At 38.4% G+C, this 23,892-nt stretch overlaps 1 protein-coding gene across 1 annotated transcript in view; it reads left to right on the forward strand.

Annotated features, from left to right (window-relative positions):
- Positions 1–17,991: 17,991 nt before the first annotated feature.
- The window catches only part of ARAP2 (ArfGAP with RhoGAP domain, ankyrin repeat and PH domain 2), a 116,932-nt gene continuing 111,031 nt past the window's right edge, over positions 17,992–23,892 (forward strand). The window contains exon 1 of the mRNA XM_032187508.1: positions 17,992–19,001. Coding sequence (XP_032043399.1) covers positions 18,094–19,001 — 908 coding nt within the window. The 5' untranslated portion in view covers positions 17,992–18,093. The remainder of the gene's footprint in view (positions 19,002–23,892) is intronic.

The following is a 23,892-nucleotide window of genomic DNA, read 5'->3' on the forward strand; positions in this document are numbered from 1 at the left end:
TTTTTTTCTGGTGTTCAGACACTTTCACAAGATGATGTCCTTTCTGCAGACTGCACTGTTTATTGTTTGTAACTTAAACGGCTTATAAAAAGGTACTATATTCGACACATACTGCAAAAATCAAGCTCTAGCTCAGTAACTCTGAGTTGATGTTGACTATTAAAAAGTTACTAGGTGACAAAAAGGTGTGGCTCTGGTGTGACTAAGGGCAAGAAATGCCAAGAGATGCCAATGTACAGCACACACATTTAAGAGCATAAATAGGAAGGTTATATAACTTGGTTATGTAACACTGACTTACACTGCAGGAACTATGAGCTGTTTCTTATTTCAATGGCAGCAAATGATCAGTACCTATGAAATCAAGCCCTAACTAAGAATTCATAATTATATAGTCACCACCAACAAGGAAGTGCAGCTTTTCATTGCAAGCTAGCATTAAGTGCAGTAGGTCACTAGATGCCGTTTTCTAACAACTGCATTTTCTTTGTTGTTCAGGGACATCAAGTATGTGGGACAGATCCAAGCTGTATGATATATTTGAATTATACGTTTCAGGAATACGAGAATTTACAAATCTGATTTTGTGACAATGGACATGTAAAGAAACATGCAGTGTTTTCTGGGGTGTGTTAACATAACAGGGGAAGAAAGGTAAAGAAAAGGCAGTAACAGCTAAAAGTTCAAACAGTGAATGCCTGACATTTCATATGATAGTTTGGATGTTAAGAAGCAAACTTATGAGAAAAATGTGAGCTCACTAAACTTAAATGTGATGTAAAGAATTGACTGTAGGTTGGTCATGGGAAAAATTTAAAAAGGCTGTCTTCAAGAGTACTCCCATGAAAACTGGCAGCTCTGCTTTTGCAGGGCCTCATCACCACCTGCTCCTGGAAACTACTTTGTCTAGTAGGGCGCCTGTGCTGTTTGTTCATTGACTCCAGTGGGTGAAATTTGAGAGCTGATACCTCAATGACAGTATTTGCATTGATTTCTGTCTCATCCAGCATGTTCAGGAATAAGTCTCACCAGTATGGCAATGAAAAGAGATGGAGCAGACTGGCCTGAAATCTTCATAGGCAGAGTTCAGTACTGGTCTAAATTTGAAGTGTCACATACACCAAAAATGCTTTATAGTTTAAGAATTATGCTATACAAATTGTCAACACAGTGGCTTTCCTACTAAATATTCCTCTTTATGGTCCATTATAAATAATGCAGCTTTTAATAGCAATTAAAATGGGACCAGGATGTAAAAGCACACTGAAAATAGCATTGGAGCATTGTAAGGACTAATAAGGTAATGTCAGCAGAGTGCTTTGAAGATGTAAAGCACTGTATAAATGCTAAAAATAACTAGGAAAGATAAAAACTGTCTTTAATCAGTGTATGAGCTGAAACCAGCTGTAATTATTAAATTCAAAAGGAAAGTTCCTTTTGACTCATTATAGTTTGCTTGATCATACTGAGTGTTTTGCACAGTTAACACAAAAGGGTAGGTGAATCACTAACCTATTTACCGTTTCTAATGGTCCAGCTGCACTACATTCTTCTAAGTTACTCCTAGGAGAAGGGGAACTCTGAAAATAACATATACTTTCATGTACAGGAAGTGAAAAATCTAATCTCACTCAAATTTTTGAGGATGTGTAAGGATAATACAGGAAGGGGAATAAAAATACTTTATTATGTGTTTACTGTATACTACTTGTTTTTGTGTTTACTGATTTTGCTTATTTACTTGTTTTGTATTTACTGATACACCACTTTCTTGGTATGCTTCTATATTATTCCTCTAACTATAGTATAGTGGGATTCATCAGCTCTGGATCTTTTCCAGTACGTGTATTTGTTTAGAATACTTCAGACTATCTAAATCAATTAGCAGACATGAGTTTAGAAAATAAAAATAATAAAAAAAAAAGTTAGTTTGAATAATGTTCAAATAAGATCTGTTTTTTAAAAAACTAAATTTTGTGTGTGAAATAGATACTAATAAATGGCCCTTTGCCAGAATATGACTATTCATCAGATGTTGCAGAGATTTCTAGAAGCTACTACTACAACACATTTTATAAACATGATTTTAGAAGATATGACAGGAACTGATCTATATTCATGTTCTTTGCCATAAGCTAACTGCTTTGATGAGTTAAAGAATTAAATATGTAACTCCTGCTTCAGTTAATCCATGCTATCTCTATAAATCCTCTATGCATTTTTGAAAGAGAAGATTAGTTTAGAAAAGACATTTATCTAAATTACATTTAATAGGAGATGAGAAACTATTTTGAGTTTTTAACGTGTAGCTTAAAAAACAATACCAATCCTTTGAGATAAAAAATTATGTTGATCTTCTCTAAACTTGAGTGCAAAAAGCTTCTGTAAAAATATAAAGTACTGCATGGTATAATTGTTTGTCCTACAGAGGTCTGTATAAGAATTTACTGTATAGGTAATTAGGTGAGCTACATACTTGTTGAAGCACTTGTTACACAAGCACTGCTATTGGGAGACATTTGACTTTTATATGCATGTTTATACATCAGATCTCTAGAAGGAAAATGAAGTAGTAACGGCCACTCACTACAGTTGACTCTTCAGACTTTTTTACTCAACAGTAGTAAAGAGCATATATACATGTAGTTAGGTTGTTTGATGATCTGTTTGAAGGTGTTTAAGTTCAGCTATTTATATAGCAGAAACATAGTTTCAGTCAAACAAAAATAGATCCCTATTAGAGTTTCAGTTGTGCTAACCATGGTGCTAATCCTGATCTATGCCTACAGTCAATGAAAGCCTGTTTGTGGTATTTTACTAATAATTCACCATTTTCTCCTTACTTGAAGAATGATGAAAAATTATGTATCTGGAATTTATTAGTTATCTTTGATGATGTTTAATGGATAGTATTACAACTTAAGGCTTGTGTTTATGTACTGAACTGGCATTGAGCAATATAAATATATTTGAGATAAATTAGACTTTTATTACTTGGCACAAGTTCTTGCCCAAAGCGATCAAATCTGGTTGTAGTGTTCAGGGCCCTACAAGCCTTTGTGGCCCAGACCAGCCTCACCGGGTGAGATCAGATGATAACTGGGGAATGTCTGAAGCTTTCTGAGTATGCTGCAAATGTTACTGAAATGAGTAAAATAGTCCCAGCCTCACTGGAAGTTCCTGCAAAAAAAATCTATCCTTTAGCTGAAAAAGAATCAAGCTCTTAGGGGTAAGATGAAGGCACAGTTATTGTGTTTACTATTACATGTGGATAGTCTTACAACAGACTCACAGGGAAAGAGACATGTGGGTGTCCTCCTGCAACCCCATTGTCAAAATAGGGCCCTGTGCCTGGGTAGGTAATATAAAGGGTAGAAAATTCAAATAATCAAGAGACAATGTGAAAGAAGTAAGTGCAAAAAAAATTGTGGTAGATGTAAAATTGTTTCTAAATTGTATATTTTCAGCTCTTGGGTTCTTTTTTTATTTGCATTTTGTGAAAGAACTAATAACAAGAGAGCTGTGCATTCATCCTGAGAGCTTAGTTCTCCATTGAATTTTGATATTTTGAAGAGTGATACTACTCTTTAGCAAACCTACATCAGCAAGAAAGAAATACAGTAGAAAATTGACTCCATGCTGGACTTTGTTTTAAAACAATTTATATACCTGAGTTACTTCTACTTTTAACTATATTCTCTTAACTATTCAAAAAGTCCTTAAAAAAGAGCTTTCACATCCATTTTAAATAATGGCCTTGGACGTATGAGGAAAAACATATACAATTTAGAAAAATAGGGATCAAAGTATACATTTAAATACAGTTATTATCGTTTAGCAGATGAATGTACATGTTCTTTTCAGAATACCTTAACAATGCTGCATAGCTGATAACAAAGTGGACTTTGCTCTGCTAGGAAAAGAGATTAGACTGTGTGATGCAGACAAAGTAAATTCTATCTTTATATTCTGTGTATAATACAAAGTTCAATACCTAACAATAAATGCATTTTGCTGTTTTTATTGATCTTTTCATAGTAAAAAATACGTATAAAGGTTTAATCTTTCTTTTTCTTGTCTTTTGTATTCTAAGGCCCAAGTGAGAAGATAATTACAGTGTAAGAGAAACAAAGATGGTGCCATAGATGTACTGTGCCATAGGAATTACATTATTTGCTCTCGTGGGTGGCCCATTTAGCACTACACCATAATGACCAGTGCTGGATGCTTTGAAGGAAGTCATAATCACCTTGGAATATGTAATTACAGGGGAAAAAAAAAAAAAAAAAAGGTATGATTAGAAAGGTATATCTTTTCTAGTGCTGTCCCAATACTTGATGTTAAGCCATAATGCCAGTGATTCAGCGTGGATGAGCCTAATGGTATGAAAGGCAAAGCTCCAGCGTATAGTAGGTAGGAAAATCAGAGCCTGTGCTAAATGATGCTGTGGGCTCTGAATTTGCCTTTACATTTATGTTAGCTTCTGTGGAGGTTTCAGGTAAACAATGCAGAGAAACCAAGCCATCCTCAGCTATGCTGAGGTAACATGCAGAACATGGGATCATGTTCTAGAACATGCTAACCATGATCTGTGCCAAACTGTGCATAGCCATGGCCGTAGGTGTTGTGGTTTAACCCGGCCAGAAGCTAAACACCACACAGCCGTTTGCTCACCCTCCCCTCTCCCTCTCTGGGATGGGGGAGAGAAACGAGAAAACTGAAGCCTGTGGGATGAGGTAGAGACAGTTTATTAGGACAGAAAATATAATAATAATAGTAGTAGTAGTAGTAATAATAATAATATGTACAAAACAAGTGATGCACAATACAATTGCTCACCACCCGATGACTGATGCCTAGCCTACCCCCGAACAGCCAGCCCCCCCACCCTGGGTAGCCACCCCTATATATTGTTTAGCATGACGTCAGATGGTATGGAATACCATGGGAGGCACCCCCAGACTCCATGCTGGCATGAGAAGCTGAAAAGTCCTTGCCTCTGTGTAAGCACTGCTCTGCAACAGCTAAAATATTGTTGTTTTATTGTAAATCAAAAACATAGCATCATACCAGCTACTGTGAGAAGAATTAACTCTCCCAGCAAAAATAGGACAAGATTGCAGACTGGGACTCAGCATTATGAGTTCTCACCATCTTTGGTGACTTTTGGGTAGAAAGAGGAACTTCTATGCCATCTAATCTGTCCTTTAGTACTTGAACATAGGCCTACAAAATTTGAGAACAATGAAGGGGAAGATAAAAATAGCAATATATAACTATGAGTGGCAAGAGGAACTTCTAGTCCCTCTAATCAGTACTTGAAAAATCTAAGAATGAAAGGGAAGATAAAAATAGCGATACATACTTCTCAAATCCATACACTATATTGTCCTATGTGCATTCTTCTACAGGAGATAGTCTTGATTTAGCTGGAAACCTACTCTGCCTGGAATCCAGCATGAGATGTAATATGCATTTCCTGTACCTCAGTTTTATGAAAGAAATACAAACCACTTTTACTGATGATTCACTTACAATGGACAATTTCTTGAAAGTGCAAGAGAAGTGAGTTTAGATGGCAGATAAGAAGAAAAAAAGTGGCCTTTCCCTAGTTATAGAATGAAATACTCTAATCAGTTTTCATTACATCTTTTTTTTTGTGCTCACATAGACCTTTGGTGTACTGTAGAAATGGCAATGAATGGTTTTAGTTCATTAATTTAAACTAGAATTTCCTTTATTTTTGCATTTATTTCCTTTTCATTTCACTCTGTGCTCAAGAACTGATAAGGCCTCCAGAATTCTGAGCATTTGCTCAGAATTCTGGAGTAAGGGGTAAGTTTTGTACTGTGGTAGCTGAGCAGAATATGTAATTTGATTTCCATAACAGTGTGCATAAAGCAAAAAGATGTAGTGAAACTTTTGATCTTGTATAAGTTTTTTATTTGTGCATACAAAATTGAGGTATCTTAAATCAAGCCTTTGTGTGATACATTGGCTTTCCACTTATTTCATAAGGAAAGTACAAGATTACCAGCGTCTCTGAGGGGCCAGAAGCATGATTAACTGTTTACCTGGAGAAGCTCATAATTTCCACAGCCTCTTTGCTGTTTGTCTCATTTTATAAGATTAAGTAATAACCTGATTATAACCTTTGGGAAAAATTAATTCCTGAAAGAAAAATGCATTTTGATGTGATCAGCAATAATATTTTGTAGTTATTAAACATGATTGATGTTGTCTTAATGTTAGTATTTAATTATATAAGAAAAACTGTAGTTTTTCCTATCCAATATTGAGGTGACACTTATTTAATTGCAATTTTAATTAAACTTTAGAAAGGGAGAGATCATAGAAACATGACATGAAAGTGTTGTTTTCACTTGATGCTGTTTCTTTTCCTAATGATAAAGTTTCTTAGTTATACTGCTCTCCTCAACAATGGACTTAAGACCTCATTGCTCTTAAGAGATACCCTTGGTACAATGCAATCTTTAAAAGAAGTATAAAATTTGCTGAGCACACGAAGGTGAAAAAGTAGCAAGGTCAATCCGGATGTAAGTGGCTTAGTGTGACCTATTTCAGCAGAGCTCGTTTATAAGCTATTTGATTGAGATTTCCAGCCCAAACCATTCTTTGATTCTAAAATAGCAACCAAATTCAAGATTTTGGGCAGAATACTTATGCCATCCTTTGTTTGCCTGAAACAACTGAAGTTTGGTCTCACAGTTTTGTGTAACATACTTCACAGTAAAGTGATTAGAGCAACATCTTTGACCAGTCACTGCTGCAACATCAACCTCTCCAGCATGCTGTGAGTAGGTTGCCTCCCCAGCTTGGCTTGGCTACTTTTAGCATTTTGTGTTTGAGCTTGTCACTCAATTTGTTATTTAGGAAAGAGACTGAAAATCAAATGACTTTAACTAACTACCTAAAGCCCATTTCATGTAATTTCCTGATACTTCTCAGCCTTAACCTAGTAACTTAACAGGAAATTATTCTTGCGCAGATGGGGTTTCTTCATTAAAAGTTTTCTACTGAAGTATTATTTATACATACAGTAAGCCTCCAGTTTAGTCTCTATAATAGCATTAGAAGTGTCTGTGTGTGCGGGAGAGTTGTTTGTTTGTTTGTCTGGGGGGAAAGAGAAAACATAAGAGATATAATGTGTTTCACCAGACCTAAAGAAAAAACATGAAATTATATTGAAGTATATGCAATTTTAACTGTGATTGTACTTTGGAAAGTTTTTCCCTAAAAATAGTTCTATGATGTCTAGTATGCTTCATTACTTTCCATGCCAAATTTGTGCAAGGAACAAGTAAAATGAAAGTGGGAAGGAGGTATTTGAAAGAGTGACCTTTAAAACTAACAGCATCTTTAAATGTGCCATATGTGGTTTCTGTAGAATGCGAGAAAACCAGTGCTATGTAGATAAAACCTAATGATTCATTACAATTCAGTCAACAGCACACAAGTTGAATATGGGAGAAGTTACTGCTCTGATGTGTAGGAAAGTTTCTCAGAGGGATTCATTTTCAAATATATTTAAGAATGCTCCATTAGATTTTTCAAAGATGACAGGAAGTTATGTCAAGGTAACGAGGTCCCGTAAATGAGAGCAATAGCAAAGAAATAAAAAGAATTTACCACGTTTTGAAGCTGCATTTGTATTCAAAAGCCACTAGAAAACTGTTAAATATAAATGAGAGACAGAAGTGGCAGGATGAGGTCCCACACCGAACACAGGCACTCTGAAAACAAAGTGTTGAAGCTGCCCCTGCAGCTTTTCTAGTGAGAGATGTCTTGGAGAAACCCTAAGTGACAACTGGAGCGAGAGATTGATGTCAGGTATTTTTTAAATTTGATTTTTTTATATGTCTTTCATTTGAAGCAAGAGCTTAACCCTCTTGCTTTGCTAGAATAAATCTGCTGTTTTCATTTTCAGGCTTGTGAGCTCAGATGAGTCTTATACATCGAAGATGCTTTTACTTCCCCATAAGCAATGAATTTAAATAAAGCAGTACTGCAGGCAAAATTCTCATGTTGCCTGCAGATTGAAGCCCATAAAAATGTATGTGAAAGTGGGGGTCACCAACCCACAGGGCAGTATCTGCAAGTTCAGGTGCTGGCTTAAGAGCTGGGACATAGAGGGTATTAGTCCAGGGAAGTGCTGTATGGTGTGCTTTGGCCAAAGGCAGTGGGTGGACCTTCCAGAAATCTCACATTGTAGCAAGGATGTATTTTGAATTGCCATCTTTGCAGACTCCCATTGAAAGTGAGGTCAAATTCAATATTTCTGACTTACTGCAATAGGAGAAGTGCTTTTGGAGCAAACCTAATTACTGTTTTTGTTATTCTCAGAGTATTTCAGTTGATCCAAATAGCTTCTTACCTTCAGGGGACTTTGCATGGGCACTCAAGTGAGATATACAATACATGAGACAGAAAATTAATTCTAACATAACTGTCACCTGCATCGGTGAGGGAAAGAAAAAAACAAAACAGTATGCTGTAAAACTAATCAGTAAACAGTATTGTTCCATTGGTGTTATGTCATTAGTTTCAGAAGCAGCATTATGAACATCAGAACAACTTAAAGGGACTACTGCATGAGTCCATCGGTAGTTTTAAGAAAACAGAGACTGCATAAAGGTCAAATGTAAATGAAATAAGATTACTAAAGCCACAATGACTATGCTGTCACACCTGCAAGGAATAACATCAACTAGTTTATAAAGTGATAGTCTGAAAATACAAATGATGGATCTACGATGCTTCTTGGAAATCAGATTGACTATTACACAGTTACATTTGAAAAATGTGCTATGTGTTGAACTAGTTTATAGGTCTAAGTTGAAACGCAGGTTGGTGTCCAGCGAGACATACAAAAGTTATAATGCACTGAACAACTGGCCAATATAAATCCCAAAGCCACAGAAACAGTTGAGAACAAATACAAAAACTGAACCTAGATTTCTCAAAACCTGCGCTCATTCTTAACTACAGTCCTATCAATTTTTTTTTTCTGAGTCTTTACAGGTGTTTGTTTTGTTTTGTTTTGTTTTTGTGTGTTTGTGTCTTATCCTATGTGAAATGTTACCTCATGCTAGAATTCTGCTTTTAACAATGACAGTACATGATTTAATTTCCAAGATTAGTTTTCATGATATTTTAGTAACAATACTGTAACAATAGTACTGAAGCTCCAATCATAATAGAGCTGGTTGGCATTCATCTGCTGGTTGTTTGAGATGTAGGTAACATTTAATTTCTTATAATGCTTAAAAACACCAAAAACTAAATAAGTTTAATCTTCTCAACACCTTGAGGGACTGGTGGATGAGTTTTATTACTTCTGCTTTAAAGATAACAAGACTGAAAAGATTGTAGAAGACCAAGTTTATAAAGTTGTTCTTTGTATCTTGTTCAGACTGTATTCAATGAGAGTATGTGCTGTTTTTACAGCAGTTAAATAATTATATAAAAAGTCACAAACTCAGCTTTTCTGTATATTTTTAGATAGCTGCCAAATCTTGTGTACACTATCAGAGCTACTTGTACACGATCAATAAAGGAAGCCCTTATTTATCTCAGCAGCTTGCTGTTTGTGCAGTTAGAGTACTTAAATCCAAAATACACAGCAAGAGAACAGATCAGTTTTAAAGATAGACAGATCCAAAAATGACAATATCTGGAAAACTGGAAAATGGCTGACGAGTTTGAATAAGTTATATTACAAGCTTAATGAACAATAGTGAAGCAAATATATGCTTTACCTTATAACAGACCACACAGATGGAATGTGGAAGTCTGGGGTTCATTCATATTGTATGGATAAACTCCTGTACAATTTAGATGATATTCCATCTTCAGTTAAACACAGACTTACTTGGTTATTCTTATGGACTGATCATATTAAAAATAATCAGATGAATATCAGTTGCTGGAAAACAAGATTATCTTGAAGGTTTATGTAATCATAATTCTGAGCAGGAAAGCAAACTTACTGCGTTCACTATGAATGACCTTCTTGTATGGCCATATGTGTTTTAGGATACAAAAGGCACGAATCCCTTCTAAAGGGCATAGCAAAAGTATTGCAACTTCCACTTAACACGAATTTCTAAACCAAATCTTCAGCTACTTAAAAAACATTACTGACCTAAAAAAATTTCATGATAGCAACATAGAAACTCATGGGCCAAGGAAATTATCAGTTAATAAAATCTCTGCAGTTGTTAAACCTGCCAACAGATTTACAAAACTCAAATATATCAACAAGCCTTAGAATAGTACTGTGCTTTATGTCATATCTGAGTTACATCAGAACTAAGAAGTTGTGGTTTCCTTTTATATATGCAAAAGGTTATTTATTTAGTTAGTTTTAGTTTTGCTTTACCACAATGGTAGAAAGCTGCCATTTCGTGCTTCATTACAGAGAACTGTGTGCCATAGATAAACCAGAGACTTGAGAACTTTCTTAGAATCTGATAAATTACACTGCTAAAACAGCATCCCTCCCACCCCCCACCCCCCAAAAAAAAACAGTAATAAAAAAAATCTCAGATCTTGTGTTCTCATCTAGTGGTCAAGAAAAGAAAAGTGGCTAGTTCTGGTTGAAACATAGCGTGTCAGGGTGCAGAGCACCACATTATGCTTTGGGGGAAGATGCTATTACTGCACAAATGTAAATATGCTGAGGACAGCCTCTTTTAGTGAATTCTGTGTGAGAGTGACAGCTGTTTTAAACAGCGAGAGGCCTGTCTTCTGTAGTCTCTGCTGCTGGTCCACTTACATGGGCAAATCACATGGGTCTCCTGGAAGAGAAGGAGAGGTGGATTTTATAGAAGGATTTGGACTTTCTTGATAGAGAAGAGTTCAAAGGTATTATTCAACTGCCATACCTAAAAACTTGCAGGAAAGAGAAATTCAGCCCAGTGAAGCAAATTCAGCTAATGAAGTGGATGCTTGCATGGCAAGGTAAGCCTTGCAAAGACGGCAAGCCTTTTGTTGTTTTCAAGATATGAATCTTTCAAATATTTTAAATTACTGTGGTTAAAAATCCTTTTCTAAGTCAGCATTCATTGGCATTCTTACTGTTCTGAAAGGAAGCTAGGCTTAGCTCGGGATTTTAGGCAAATCTCTAATCGGATGAATCTGTGAGCCCTTAGATTACAATCCAGAAAAGCTATGGCCAAAAAGAGTGTTTGTGTACCTACCTGAGTCACATCTGTGCAGCAATTTGGTTTGCAAATATATGGGTCCATTTGCAAATGATTGGGAATGACATTGAGCCAGGCTCAGCAAAATGATTAATAGAAAGTCGGTCAAGAAAATTATGAATTTCTTTAGGCTACCTAGAAAAAGCAAAAACAAAAGTTTGCACTGGTGTAGGACTTTCTTACCATAAAATTCGCTTGCATAATACAAGTTTGGGATATTAAATTAACTGCATTTTTTAGTAGACTGGTATTTAGGCATTTAATAGCTAGGGTGCACAGCAGGATTTTCAGAAGTGTTTGAGCGCGGGTAGGATTGGCTCTGTAATGCTGAACTTCACTCCTTCCACTTGTTGCAGTGGGGAACTGGAGAATGAAAAAGTTGCTTACGTTTGAAGTTGTGATCTGAAACCTCATTTTACTACCATGGCACTCCTCAGCCTCTGACGATCTTTAACAGCCTCGGTGTGAGTCGGGCTACGTAGTAAGGCTATAGTTAGCATGCAATAAGCAATCTTTGCAGCAGGCAGAAGAACGCAGGTTTACTTGCTCCCAAGGAGGGCTTTACTGGCCTGTTTTTCGGGGTAGAACTCGGCTGTTTCAGCAGAGGCCCCCGGGGCATCCCCAGCCTCACCTCGAGGAGCTCGGGGCCCACGCGGTGCGAGGGGGGCGGCTGCTGGAGCGCGTCAAAGCGCTTTTCGGTCTCGTTTAGTGTAATAAAACGCGACTTTCGGCAGCGTGTCACTACCTCACGGGCGCGGGCGAGTTCCTAGAAGCGGGGCAAGTCACACGCTTTACTTAAAGCTTCCTAATTTCATCCAGCCAAGCGAGGCGTGAGGGCGCTGCGCCCCCCGCGAGGCTCCGCTGGAGGGCAGCGGGGAGGCCAGGGGGAGCCCCGCGGCCATCTCGCCCCGCGCCCCGGGGGAGTAAAGGAGAACCCCGGGGTCGTGCTCCGGGGCCGTGCTGTGGGGCAGGCAGCCTTCCCCGAGCCCCCCGCCGGGCTCCGGAGGCAGCACACCGCCTCTCCAGCCCAGGTGCGGCCGCCTCCGGAGGGAGGGAAGGGGAGGGAAGGGAGCGGAGCGCCGCGGGCGCGGCTCGCCGGGGAGCAGCGCGGGGGTGGGGTGGGGTGTGGAGGCAGGCAGGAAGGAAGGAGAAAACGAGCGAGCAGGGGGAGAGGAGGGAGCCCAAGCGGTCTTAGGCCGTGTCCTCCTTCCCCTTCGCGGCTGCTCGTCGCCAGGAGGTAAGCCAGCTGCCGAGGGGCGCAAGGCTGGGAGCACCCGGCCCGGCTCTGCTCGGCTCGACCCGGCCTGCTCGAGAGGCTCCCCGGGATGGGCTAGGGGTGCCCGGGGGTGTCGTGGTAAGGGGGGTGCCGGGGAGATGGAGCCTGGTGGGCAGGTAGCGTGCGTTTCCCCGCCCGTGTGCTTCTCGTCTTAATTGTTTTAACGGTCCGTATGTAAATGCCAGCCGAGGTAGGGCGCTTTGTGGTGTATTTATTTACTCCGGGTACTTTCTGTGAAGTTAGGCGCAGGCTTCTCGTTAAGCTGCCTGCGAGTTTTACCGGACGGTGCGTGAAAGTCGCTGTGGCGGAGCGCAACAGCGCTGGGATGCCCTTATTGATCGGAAAGGCAGAGCCGGGACGTGGCAGCCCCGTGTCGCCGCAGCAACTCGCCCGAGTGCGCCCGGCCGGTGCCGCCCCGGTGCGCGCCGTGCTCCCGACGCCGCGAGTTGCTCCACAGGAATTTCTGGCGGCGTCAGCCTTCGCTCCCAGGCGGCGAAGGTGGCCGAGCTTTCCTCTGAAACAGAAGCCTTCTGAAATAAAAAAAAAAAAAAAAAAAAAAAGAACAAGGAAACTATGTGAGCGGAGGATGTGCTCGAAAGTATTTCGTAATCGTGCTGAACTAAGTCACTTCGCTGCTTTTGGGCAAGGAACTGTGCTGGTTGCCATTGGTTACGTTGCTCTGTGTTGACCCAAATGCTAATTCAATAAGTGACACCTTTAAAATGGTCACTTCAGAGGACTTTTCTTTTCTTTTTTTTTTTTTTTTTTTGAGCATGCCGAAAAGAAAGATCTGTAATGATCTACACTTCTTAAGCCTGCTAATCTTGCCAGTTTGTATGCAGTCCAGCCCAATGGGAGGGTGAAATTGACCACCAGCAGATTTAATTCTGCTCCTTGGTAAATCCTAGAGCAGTTGTTTTATTTTTTTTTCACCCCACATTTATTTGAAACTTAGTGTGGTTTAGCAGAAGCTGGGAGCAAGCCTGAACTTCCTTGTATTTGTTGAAGTCATCACTGGAAGTGTGACTGGCTTGCTGTGTACTTCGGAAGATTTCTCTAGGCTGGCATCAGTAGTTTTCTTAAAAAGGAAGAAGAAAGTCTCATTTGAGTATTGAGTAATGAGAAACACTCATTTGAGTACTTCTATATTCAGCTATAGCCTTCTGTTTGTGTGTTTTGTTAAAAGTTGGCTGGCTTGCTTCAGCATAGATTTGTTTATCTGCATACATCTTCCAATCAGTGATGTCTTGCAGACTTCTCCAACTTGAAAATCATGGAATGGAGGCCATATCAATTGGCACAGTTTTTTAAAATGTTAGGTACAAGAACATTTCCTCCATGTGAGGAAGCATCCTGAAAATTATGTATTTTTTTCTGTGCCAATGTTGTCTTGGAGGCCATGTAGCAGCTCTTTTCTGCAAAACAGAAAGACCTGGTATGCCACTCTGAGTTCTTCTACCTCATTGTCTAAGTTCCTTCTGTAAGAGGAGAAAAGGAAGGATGGGAAAATCATTTTGAAAAGAGTTTGAGAAACATCGTCATCTGGGGAAGAAAGTTGGATGATCCCATGTAAGGCTTTTGATGTCCAAAACAAATGGCAATTTATCACATGCCAAAAGCATATTTTCTTAAAAGAGAAGCCCAGATGGATTCCCTTGTATTGCTTTTTCCACATAGCAATTTGGACACTTTACGCATATTTCTGTAAAATTGAATAATCAAGTGTCTTCCAAGAAGCTTTACTTCATATACCCACTATAGCATTCTCCCAATTTGCGTGAATGTGTTGAGTGGCTTTTGTCTGTGTGACTCTATATCAGAGGATATGACAGCGCCCTTAGAATCAGTTTTATTTAAGAAAGATCAAAATTTCCCTCTTTTTTTTTTTTCTTTAATACTTATTTCTGTCTAATACTATGGGACAATCTATTTTGCCCTGCTGCTCAGAGTAAAAGCTTTGTTTTGCAGGATGTATGTGACCATGTGAACTAACCGCTAAGACTTCTTTTTACTTAAGTTTCCATAGTGGTACAGTTACCAATGTGAAAGTCAATGTACAAACGGGCATATATCACATACATATGATCACTGCATCTTCATATGTAATATTATACAAACTGTATTTGTGTGAATTATTCTACAGTTGAAGTTACGAAGTTTTATTGATATTAATTTATTTGAAGTAGTTTACTATTTTGGATAAGGTGGTCCTTGAGTTCTCTTTTTCTGTACACTTGAGCTTAAGGCTGTAGTAAGGATAAAACATGCAGTGTAAGACATGATAAAGTATTTATCTTCTAACCCGTGTTAAAAATATTCACTGATTGTGTGTATCACAGAATCGTATTTATTTAGTTCTGTTTTATTTAAAGCGCATTCAAACCAAAATAAGCAAAACCCTCAGATCCACAAATACCAGTAAGTTTCACAATCAATATTTGTGTATAATTTACTGAGTTGTATAGGTGGGTCAGATCTATAGCATGTCTTTAGAAGTGCTTAAACTACAGCAACTTTTAGCAACTACTGAAACAAAAAAATGGCTTTGGCTTCAGCTCCCAGCATTGCTGGTATTTTGTGGTCAAAACACTGTCTTAGTGAGCAGTTTCTTCCTTTCTGGGCCTGCTATGTGTTATTCTGGAAAATATGCAACAAAAAGAAATTATGTTCTTCGCATTTAGAAACAAAGTTTGTTCTGTGCTTGGTAATCCTGTGCATTGTTTTGTGGTTTGTACTGAGATGTGTGAGTATCCAAATAACCGATGATACATGGCTATTGGAGTTCCTGAAGTAGCAGTTTGGAGGTGTTCCAGATTAAGGTGTTGGCAAAGCTGTTGCACGTAGAAAAAACAATACTTAGATGTGGAAAAGAGTGTGAGTAAGTAAATAGAAGCTACTTACTTAAGTGCCTTTTTTTTCTGTTGGAGGTGGAGAGATTAGGAGAATGATACTGCTTGAAAATAAACGCTAACACCTTGGGCTTAGGACCCTAAATAGCACCACAAAACCCTGAACTACCAGGGAAGTTCTGGAAACAACAGACAAAGTATTCCAAAATTGAAGTTGAAATTGTTTAATTGATAGGCTAACACTGGAGGTGGTTTTTCATGTGTGTGAGTGTGTGTACTTTTTTTTTTTTTTTTTCATAATGGGTATGTGAAACAGTGCCTGCTTGATGTTTTCTTCTGCCATTAGTTATTTCTGTAGTAATTATAAAATTAAGAAAATAAAAAAAACCTTAACACAGTATGTATTTATATATGCATTTTGGTGGTTTTAGAGATGGCTGATGGGTATTACTGGCGAATTTTATCATTGAGAAGGGGGGGGCTTAAATTTTTAAAGAAATGATGGGTGTTTAGATACGTGCTCATGTTGAGGAAGGACAAAGTTAAATCTAATTCTTATTCTAAAAGTTGCTTGTTAATCAGTGTAGCTCAATCCAGGCCTCTTTGAATTAAAATGACTTCTCAGTGAGAGTTAACTCTCTAACAGACTTCATCTCTCAAGAGGCTGGTACGTGGCCTATGGAGTTCTCTCTCCAAAAATCTCTAATTGAATGCCTTTCATATTGAAGGTGGTAAGTCACTGCTTGCAAGTCTGCCAAGTAGCGATCAAAGCTATAAAAATGCATCGCAAAAAATGAAGTTGAATATATTGGCAAGAATCTAAAGAGTTCTTGTAAATAATGGAACTTTTGTGATAAATGTGCTGATCTGTATGTCTTCCAGAAGAGTGCGGGTTTATTCAACTTTTTCTCTTTACTATGCCATACATATACACGTATATATGGTGTAAGTGCAGAGTTTTTTCCTGTTTTCGATTAGTTCTTTCTGAAAGTGTGGGAGTAATAAAAGTAGTTACAAAACTGCAAGAGGAAACTTCTAGTGATTAAACTAGTTATTCATAGTAATGCTAGAGTACAATTACTCATACTGGTGATAACAATTATGCTCCATTGATTATGTGATTTTAAATTTATATGTGTTTGTATGTGTCTTTGGGGAATGAGGCAGGGCATGAAGATTTATTTATGACTGCTTGGCTGAATAATGACTTATTTATTCAAAAGTCATTAGGGAAATTGTATAGGAAGATGTTTTATCCTTTATTGGAGCAATTGATATAGTACAAAAGCAGCCAATCTGTCAAGCTTCAATTCTAGATCGTAAGTAGTGCCCTCTTAGTCAGGAGATGTTTTGGAGAATAAGGTGTACCTAATATCTGCTACCTTGGGTGTATGCTGGGCATGTGAATCTTTTTCTTTCAGGCTGCTATTTAGGTCCTACGCTGTCCTGCTGAAGTTGTTCTTTCTCTTCCAGGCTGCTCCAGGCTAGTACCTGCATGCCAGGGCAGCTGCTACAGTCAGCAGCTTTCCCTAAAGCCAAATGACTCTTTGTACAGGAAGAGGGAGGAGGAAAAAAAACCTGTTGTCTGCTGCTGGTGTTAAACCTTCTTTAAAGACATGATTTCAGGTTGTCTCAAACACCTTCTGAACAGCAGCTTCTCCATCTGCTTTGGATTTTGTAAACTATGGATTTGGATATGGCCATGAAGGAAGGAAAAGTCGAAATGGGTGAAATCAGGGGTGTGCAAGAGCTGAGTTGGAAAATACTGAAGAGAAACTGTCATGGTTACTTGAGGTACCAAAGGTCCCTAGCATGGAGGCCAGAACTCGCCTCTGGTTATGCCTCTGCAGTTTGTGACCACAGGAGGTGCTTCCTTGCTAAAGCCAAGAAGCTACCACTTAGCTGTTTCCTGCGTTCCTGTCTGACAGTTCTTTGAAGAACACGTGCCTGATCTGTGAGGCATGTTTTGATCACCTCCACAGCTTTCTGGCTGTGGTTCTTAAAAAAAGTAGCAGCTTAAATTATTTATTTTCTTTCTCCAGACATTCTCAGAAGTGGCTCTACCTTTGCAAACTGTTGTATTAGTTATGGCACTTACTTGGTGGGAATGCTCTAGCCAGTGATTTTTTTTTTTTTCTTTTCCCTGCGGAAAGTCTGTTTCTGTGCTAAAAAGCTTAAGGCTCAGAAGATAAAGGAGTGGAAGCTGCACTCTGTAGTTAATTGGTGCCAGCATGGGAATGGGAAAGCTTTGGGTTCCAGCTCTGGTCTTTGTTCACTTTTTCTACCATTTATATCCAAGCACTGTATAATAAGTTGTGTGGAGATAAGTGGTTCACATCTTGTAACTACTAGGATTATATGTTTTAAAACTATTACTTGTGCTAAGGCTTTGATTTTGCTCTTCTCTTTGTACAGGAGAAGATAAAAGGATGGAGAGGTTATGCTGTTTACCCTGCTTGAAATTTTCATATATGCACAATTTAAAAATTGTAGTGTACAAACAACAGGGAGCCTTTCAGAATTTTACTCAAGATTAAAGTAAATTCAGACCTCTGAACTGAGTTTTCTTTCTTTTTAAATACCCTTTTTCTTTTCCATAGGTTTGCAGCCTTAAAAAATAAAATCAGAAACTAAAGAAACTTGAAGTATCTCAAAGAAATTGCATTTTCCATTGGCTGACTGCCGACAAATATAGAGAGCTTCTTTGCCTATGAGTATGCCTGCATCTTGACTATATTTCTATATGACTGTGAGGGGCAGTGTTCGGAATGAAGCTGCCATCATGTCATCCACAGGCAACGGCACTGATATTGAAGAATTCTTGGTCAACATTAACTTAGGGCAGTATCTTCCTAACTTTAAAGAATATGGCTATAACATTGTGACAGATTGCACAGGCATAAACAACAGTGTGCTTCAGCAAATGGGAGTGCTGCCTACAGGGCACCGCAGAAGGATCCTTAAACAGTTAGACACTGCTCTTTCAAAAAGACAAGGACATTCACTTCTCCATGAAAATGTAAAACTTAAAGACTCGACAGGTTTAGAAAAGAAGCAATATTTGTGCGTGGATGAGGATTCTCCAGTAAGCAATTTAAATGCAGATGAGACTGACTTGATACCTGCAACATCATCAGTGCAACTTCCTAATGAAGCTTACTTTGGTGAAGAAAGGTTCAAACTTGGAGAGCAAAACTTATCGGAGGCAAGTGATGATAGCATTACAAATTTGGATTTTTCTGGTTTATACCAGAATTCAGACAGCATAGTAAAAGCTGTCAGTCTAAGTGGAAGTATTAAGATGAATGCTCAGCCGGATACATCATTGGAAGAAGCTGCTGCATACCAAACTGATGAGCACTTGGCTGGCCGTTTGGCATTTTGTGATCCTCCTTCTTCATTTGCTCATTCATGTGAGACAAAATACAGTGAAAACAAACAACTCATGCTTGCAGATGGGGATGATCTATCTGATTGTGAGCCAAGTTCTCCATTCTTTAAGTTTCAAGGAGAAATGATAAACAATGACTTATATGATTCCTGTACACAAAACAGCACGACAGTATTTCCAAGAGCAAGTCGGTCTTTTATGTTAAGACATCGGCCTGTGCCAGAAATTCCTGAATCAAGCAAAGTTGAGACTTCAACCAGGTAATTGTTGTTTCTTTTTAGTGAAGAATTGTTCTAGAAATCATGGGACTTTTTTTTTTTTTTTTTTTTTTTTTTGGTGGGGGGGGGGTTTGTGAAGGGGGCTGTAGGCTGTATGGGCAAAGGGTGTCTTTTTCTGTGGATTTTTTTTATATGTGCTGTAAATAGCTTGGCTCTGACATGAATAATCCTAAGAAGGATTAAGCAAGTCAAAAGTGCAAATGGGAGTATAAAGGGAAATTCTAGAATAGTGTTTCATTATAATCTCTGCATCTACTTACTTTGAGAGAAATGAATCTTCATTGCTTTAGGAATAGCCTGTGTTTAAAAACAACTATATCAAACATTTTTGAAACTCAATCTGTATACGCTTCAGATAGGGAAGAATGAAAATACATGTTACAAAAGCAAGATTTAAAAAGAAAAAGCTGTTGAATCTATTCCAAACCAAAATGTTACTGATATGCTGGGGTTAGCATCTCATTAATAGTATCTAATGAAATTCTGATCTGTGGCAGGAAAATAGTTATAAAACAGTAAATTCAAGAGGATAAAAATTCATCCTTAAGTATAAAAATTGTTGTAATTGTGTATTCAAGTTATATTTTAGTATCTTTTAAGATTGTACCTTTCAGAAAATACTGTTCTTAGAAAACAAAGGTTTATTATTTTATTCTAAGTCTTGGATTTAAAAGATCTAGGAAATTTTGCACAGCTGTGTGTATTAGGGTACTTTCATCTGAAAAGTGAGGCAATATTTACAAAAGCCTTCTTGCCTGTTGAATGTGCTGTATGGTGTAGCCGTCCTGTAAGGATGTATCTGTATGAAGGAGGATTTCTCAGACAGGATTGCATATGTGGATGTAGGAAGATGATTTGAAGTCTTAACCTTAAAGCGTAGAACTCTGCAGTAAAATTTATATTCTTTTAAATTAGAATGGGATGCTTCATGGAGGAGAAAATTATATTATGCTGTCAATCTAAAGCAACGATTTTCCTCAGGATGGCTCTTGGACTGATTTCTAAACTGGTTGTCATCTAACTGTTAATGCAGAGAATGAATGCAACCGGTTTGTCATGTTAGGTGTTGGCTTCTGCTGGTATTCATATAGCATATGAATATTATCACTATTCATATAGTGAAACTTGGACTTTAATGATGCTTGTAGCATTTTTTTTTTTTAATGAGGCATTCCAGGAGGAAGAAATAGGAGGAAAAAAAAGAAAACCAAGTGTTTTTTTTTATTGTTATTTTATTTTAACCAGCTACAACTTACATGGAATTTTGTAGGATGACAAAAAGATGCATCTTCAGTCAAAGGACATCTTATTTGGCAATTGGAAAGGCTTTTTCTAGACGATGGAGGTGGAAGGTTTTCATAATTCATGGAATCCTTATAAGGATTCTGTGCAGCACTGGTGAAATTGGCTTGGAGAGCATCCAGTAAAGGTTGTTACTTTATGATAAATTGCATAGTTTGCATTCATTTCAAAATATTCATGTGATGTGGGTGTAGATTTTGATTCCTTCAAAATGGCAGAGTTTGCAATTAGTCTACAAACTAGCAAGGAACACTTGCTGTCTGTAACAAACAGTTTTTGTGGCTTGTTTTGCAAAAAGGCAATGGAATGTAGGGGAAAAGATCTGATGTTACAATGTAACTCCAGACCTCCATTAATAACATTCAAATGATACCATACTTTAAAAATAAGAGGCAGTGAATGTACAGCTGGTCACAATATTATGGCCTGTATACACAAAAAGTATCTTCCCCCAGATTTAATAGTGCTATTTTTGATTTTGTTAATTGTAAAGTTTTACTTGTCATGCTTGGTAAGTGTCTTATGGAGAAGAAAAACCTCATGCAAAGACACATGCAAAGTTTTGTCACTGTAGCCATATCCAAATTATCAGGTTGTGCTTTTTTTTTTTTTTTTTTTAAACCACTAGCTGTGCCTGGAAGGGACGTGTCTGAGAATGTTTTGTATTTGTCTTTTTCATCTGCATATCTCAGCAGTTAGAAACATCATTAACGAGTTTATACACGCCCTAAGTGCAGAGTTTTCCCAAGCATTTATAAGTTTCTTTTAGATTAATGAAAGATGTTAATATTAAATGCTTTAATACAGTCGTCTGGTTGAACAGGTGGAGAGGCAACAATTCTTTGCAACAAAGAAAAGATTTGCATGATCTACTTGGAAAAAAAAAAAAACATATATATAATCAGAGTCTTCTAAAACACCAAGAAATTGTGCTTATTGAAACTTTGAAGTATAAACACTTTTCAGTGGGGAGTGGCTTTACATTAACTTCTGTGGGGTGATCATCCCCACTGCATATAACAAAGCTACTCCTGCTGAGCTGAAATGGGAATCTAATGCTAAAAGATAACAATGACTAGCTACTCTTATCTCTTCTGAGAAACAATCACCCAGTAGAGATAACATGCTGTGCTTATGGTGTTCCCACCATGCCAGTAAATCCTTCAGATCCTGGTGTCTTAGAGACTGATGTGTGACTGGGTCACTAACATCGTTTCCACATTCTGATTTGTGAACTCCAGATTTTCTTCTTCATCTTTATGCTCCAGTTATAACAATGTAGAAATCCTGAAGGACAAGCAGCAAGTCTGTCAGATGAAGATCAAGAGTAAACCAGAGCTTCTAAACAGAACTTAAACTTCATAGAAATGTTCATGATTAACCTTGCTGAGTTTTTTGGTTTTTTTTTTTTTTTTTTTTTTTTAGAGGCAAAGAATTAATACATAACTTTAAAGTGGTGGCTTGCAGTGTCTTTAGCCTCAGGAAAGATCATGTCTATGCAATCCTATAGGAAAGACAAACATTCTCAGCTGGTTTTTATTGATAGATGCTGGTTTCATCCTTATTATACTGTGTGAAGGCTTTCTGCATAGAGGCAGAAAATTCCAACTGAAATCTACTGGGAAACCCAGCATCTCCTTCTTGTCATGCATGGATGTTGGCCTTAAAGCTTTATGCAAGGAAATGCCTTTCTCATGATCTCTTAAGTGCCTTCTAACACTAAAAGCTTGTACAGTAGGTCTCCCTGTGGCCCTTTGTAGTGCTGTGATTCTGTCACTTTTTATTACTAATAACGTGCATGCACCTCTTCTAATTTTGTCTACTTTCCTGTGCCTTGCTTGTGCTCCTAGCTCTTACCTGTAACAAAACATGCAGTCGGCTGGTAGGACACCGTGACGTTTTAGAAGTTGGAAGTACCTTGCTTTTCTTTGTTTTTGCAAGTATACTTGGCACCGCTGCAGTACTGGGGTGCGGAATTAAAAACATAAAAAAACTTATACAATGTTCCTGACAAATCATTGTGCAGATTTTTCTAGCTCTTTCAGATAATCAGCACTGAAGCAATGTTGGGTTCTTGCCAGCTAGATTTTTCCTTCTTATCACAGCATTATGAGCTCAGTATTGATACAGAAGTAGTAAACATTGCTCTGAAGGCCTTCAAAAACTTCTGAAGGAGTTCAGAAACTAGGGGGTTGCAAATCATCTTCCAAGATTGAAATAATCTGGCTCAACAGGTCTTGATAAGACTGTCAGAACCTTTTGCAATGAACTTCTGAGACCCTGTATTTTATGCTTAAGTGACTAGTCTTAAATTTTTAGTATATTTTCCCGATAATGTCGTTGAACAGAATAAAGGATTAGACAGAGGAGGGTGCAAATTTTGTGGCCTCTCTTGGTACTTTTGGTTACTTCTTACCCATGCAAGTGAAGAACTGATGCCTCTAAGATGAAGTGAAAGTATTGCAATGGATGGAGCTAACCACATGCATGCCCTTAGCCTGAGATTAAAGATAAGCGTGGAGATGCGGAAACCTCTGAAGCTACCTTGGACCATGTTGTTTAGCAGTTGCTCTGTAGCTCTGGTTGCACCCTTTGGAACAGCAGTGCCTTTAAAGGGAAAGCTAAGCAGGTGTGTCAGGTGACAGAGCTGATTGTTGTGCCCAAGTAACATTTCAGACTGACCAACACCAAATACATCCAGGCTTTCCACATCCTCCGACTCTGTCGCTTGTGTTGTTCAGTGCTGATTGCTTATTGCAGGAGAGAAGAAATAGTCCAAAAATAAATCTGGAAAAACTGCTGCATTGCTGGAGGGGCAGGAGGAGGGAGGGAAAGAGGACTTCAGTGTATGTAGGTACATGTATACAGAGATGCTGTGTGCCTGTCCTGGTGCTGTCCATTTTGTGCAAACAGCTGCTGCTGTAGTGGAAAGTTAGCAGTGCTGGTATTCTTCACACTCCGTTGCGGGCATGTAAGTGGTTGAGATTGCTAATGAGGTTTCCAGGCTAGTGCTGCTGCCTCCCTCTACTCTGTATGTGGTCACACAGAGCACTTTTTCGGAGGGAGAAGCTGCTCTATCTCTTCCTTTGGCCAAGTATCTCCCTTAATTGACTTCTGCAAGCAGCCTATGAAGCCCAAGGCTCAAACAGCACGGTAGAGCACTTTGGACGTATTCATGTAAAGGGAGGGCTAGGTCTCGGGTAGAAAATGTGATGATTGAAAACAAAAGCTTCATTCACATAAAAAAAAAAAAAAAACAGCAGATGAATGCCAGTGAAGACTTTGAAGCACTGACTGCTTCCACTGAGCTCTCTCCCTCGCTTTATTTGCAGGCGTGTATAGAACAAATCGGCTCAGCTCTCACCTTTCCAGTCTCTCAGCCTTCAGCAAGACAAGTTGCTGCCTCATCACACCCTTTCATCCTGTTTATGTACAAGGAAAGGGTGGTGGGGAAGAGTATGCAGCCCGAACCACATCCTGTATCACTTAATTTATGAAAATAGTTAGTCTTAACCTCCACAGTTGTAACAAAGAGATAATATAATTAAAATTATGTTTATCTGTGTATAAT

This window comes from Aythya fuligula, chromosome 4 (assembly GCF_009819795.1).
Source record: "Aythya fuligula isolate bAytFul2 chromosome 4, bAytFul2.pri, whole genome shotgun sequence".
Taxonomy (NCBI): Eukaryota; Metazoa; Chordata; class Aves; order Anseriformes; family Anatidae; genus Aythya; species Aythya fuligula.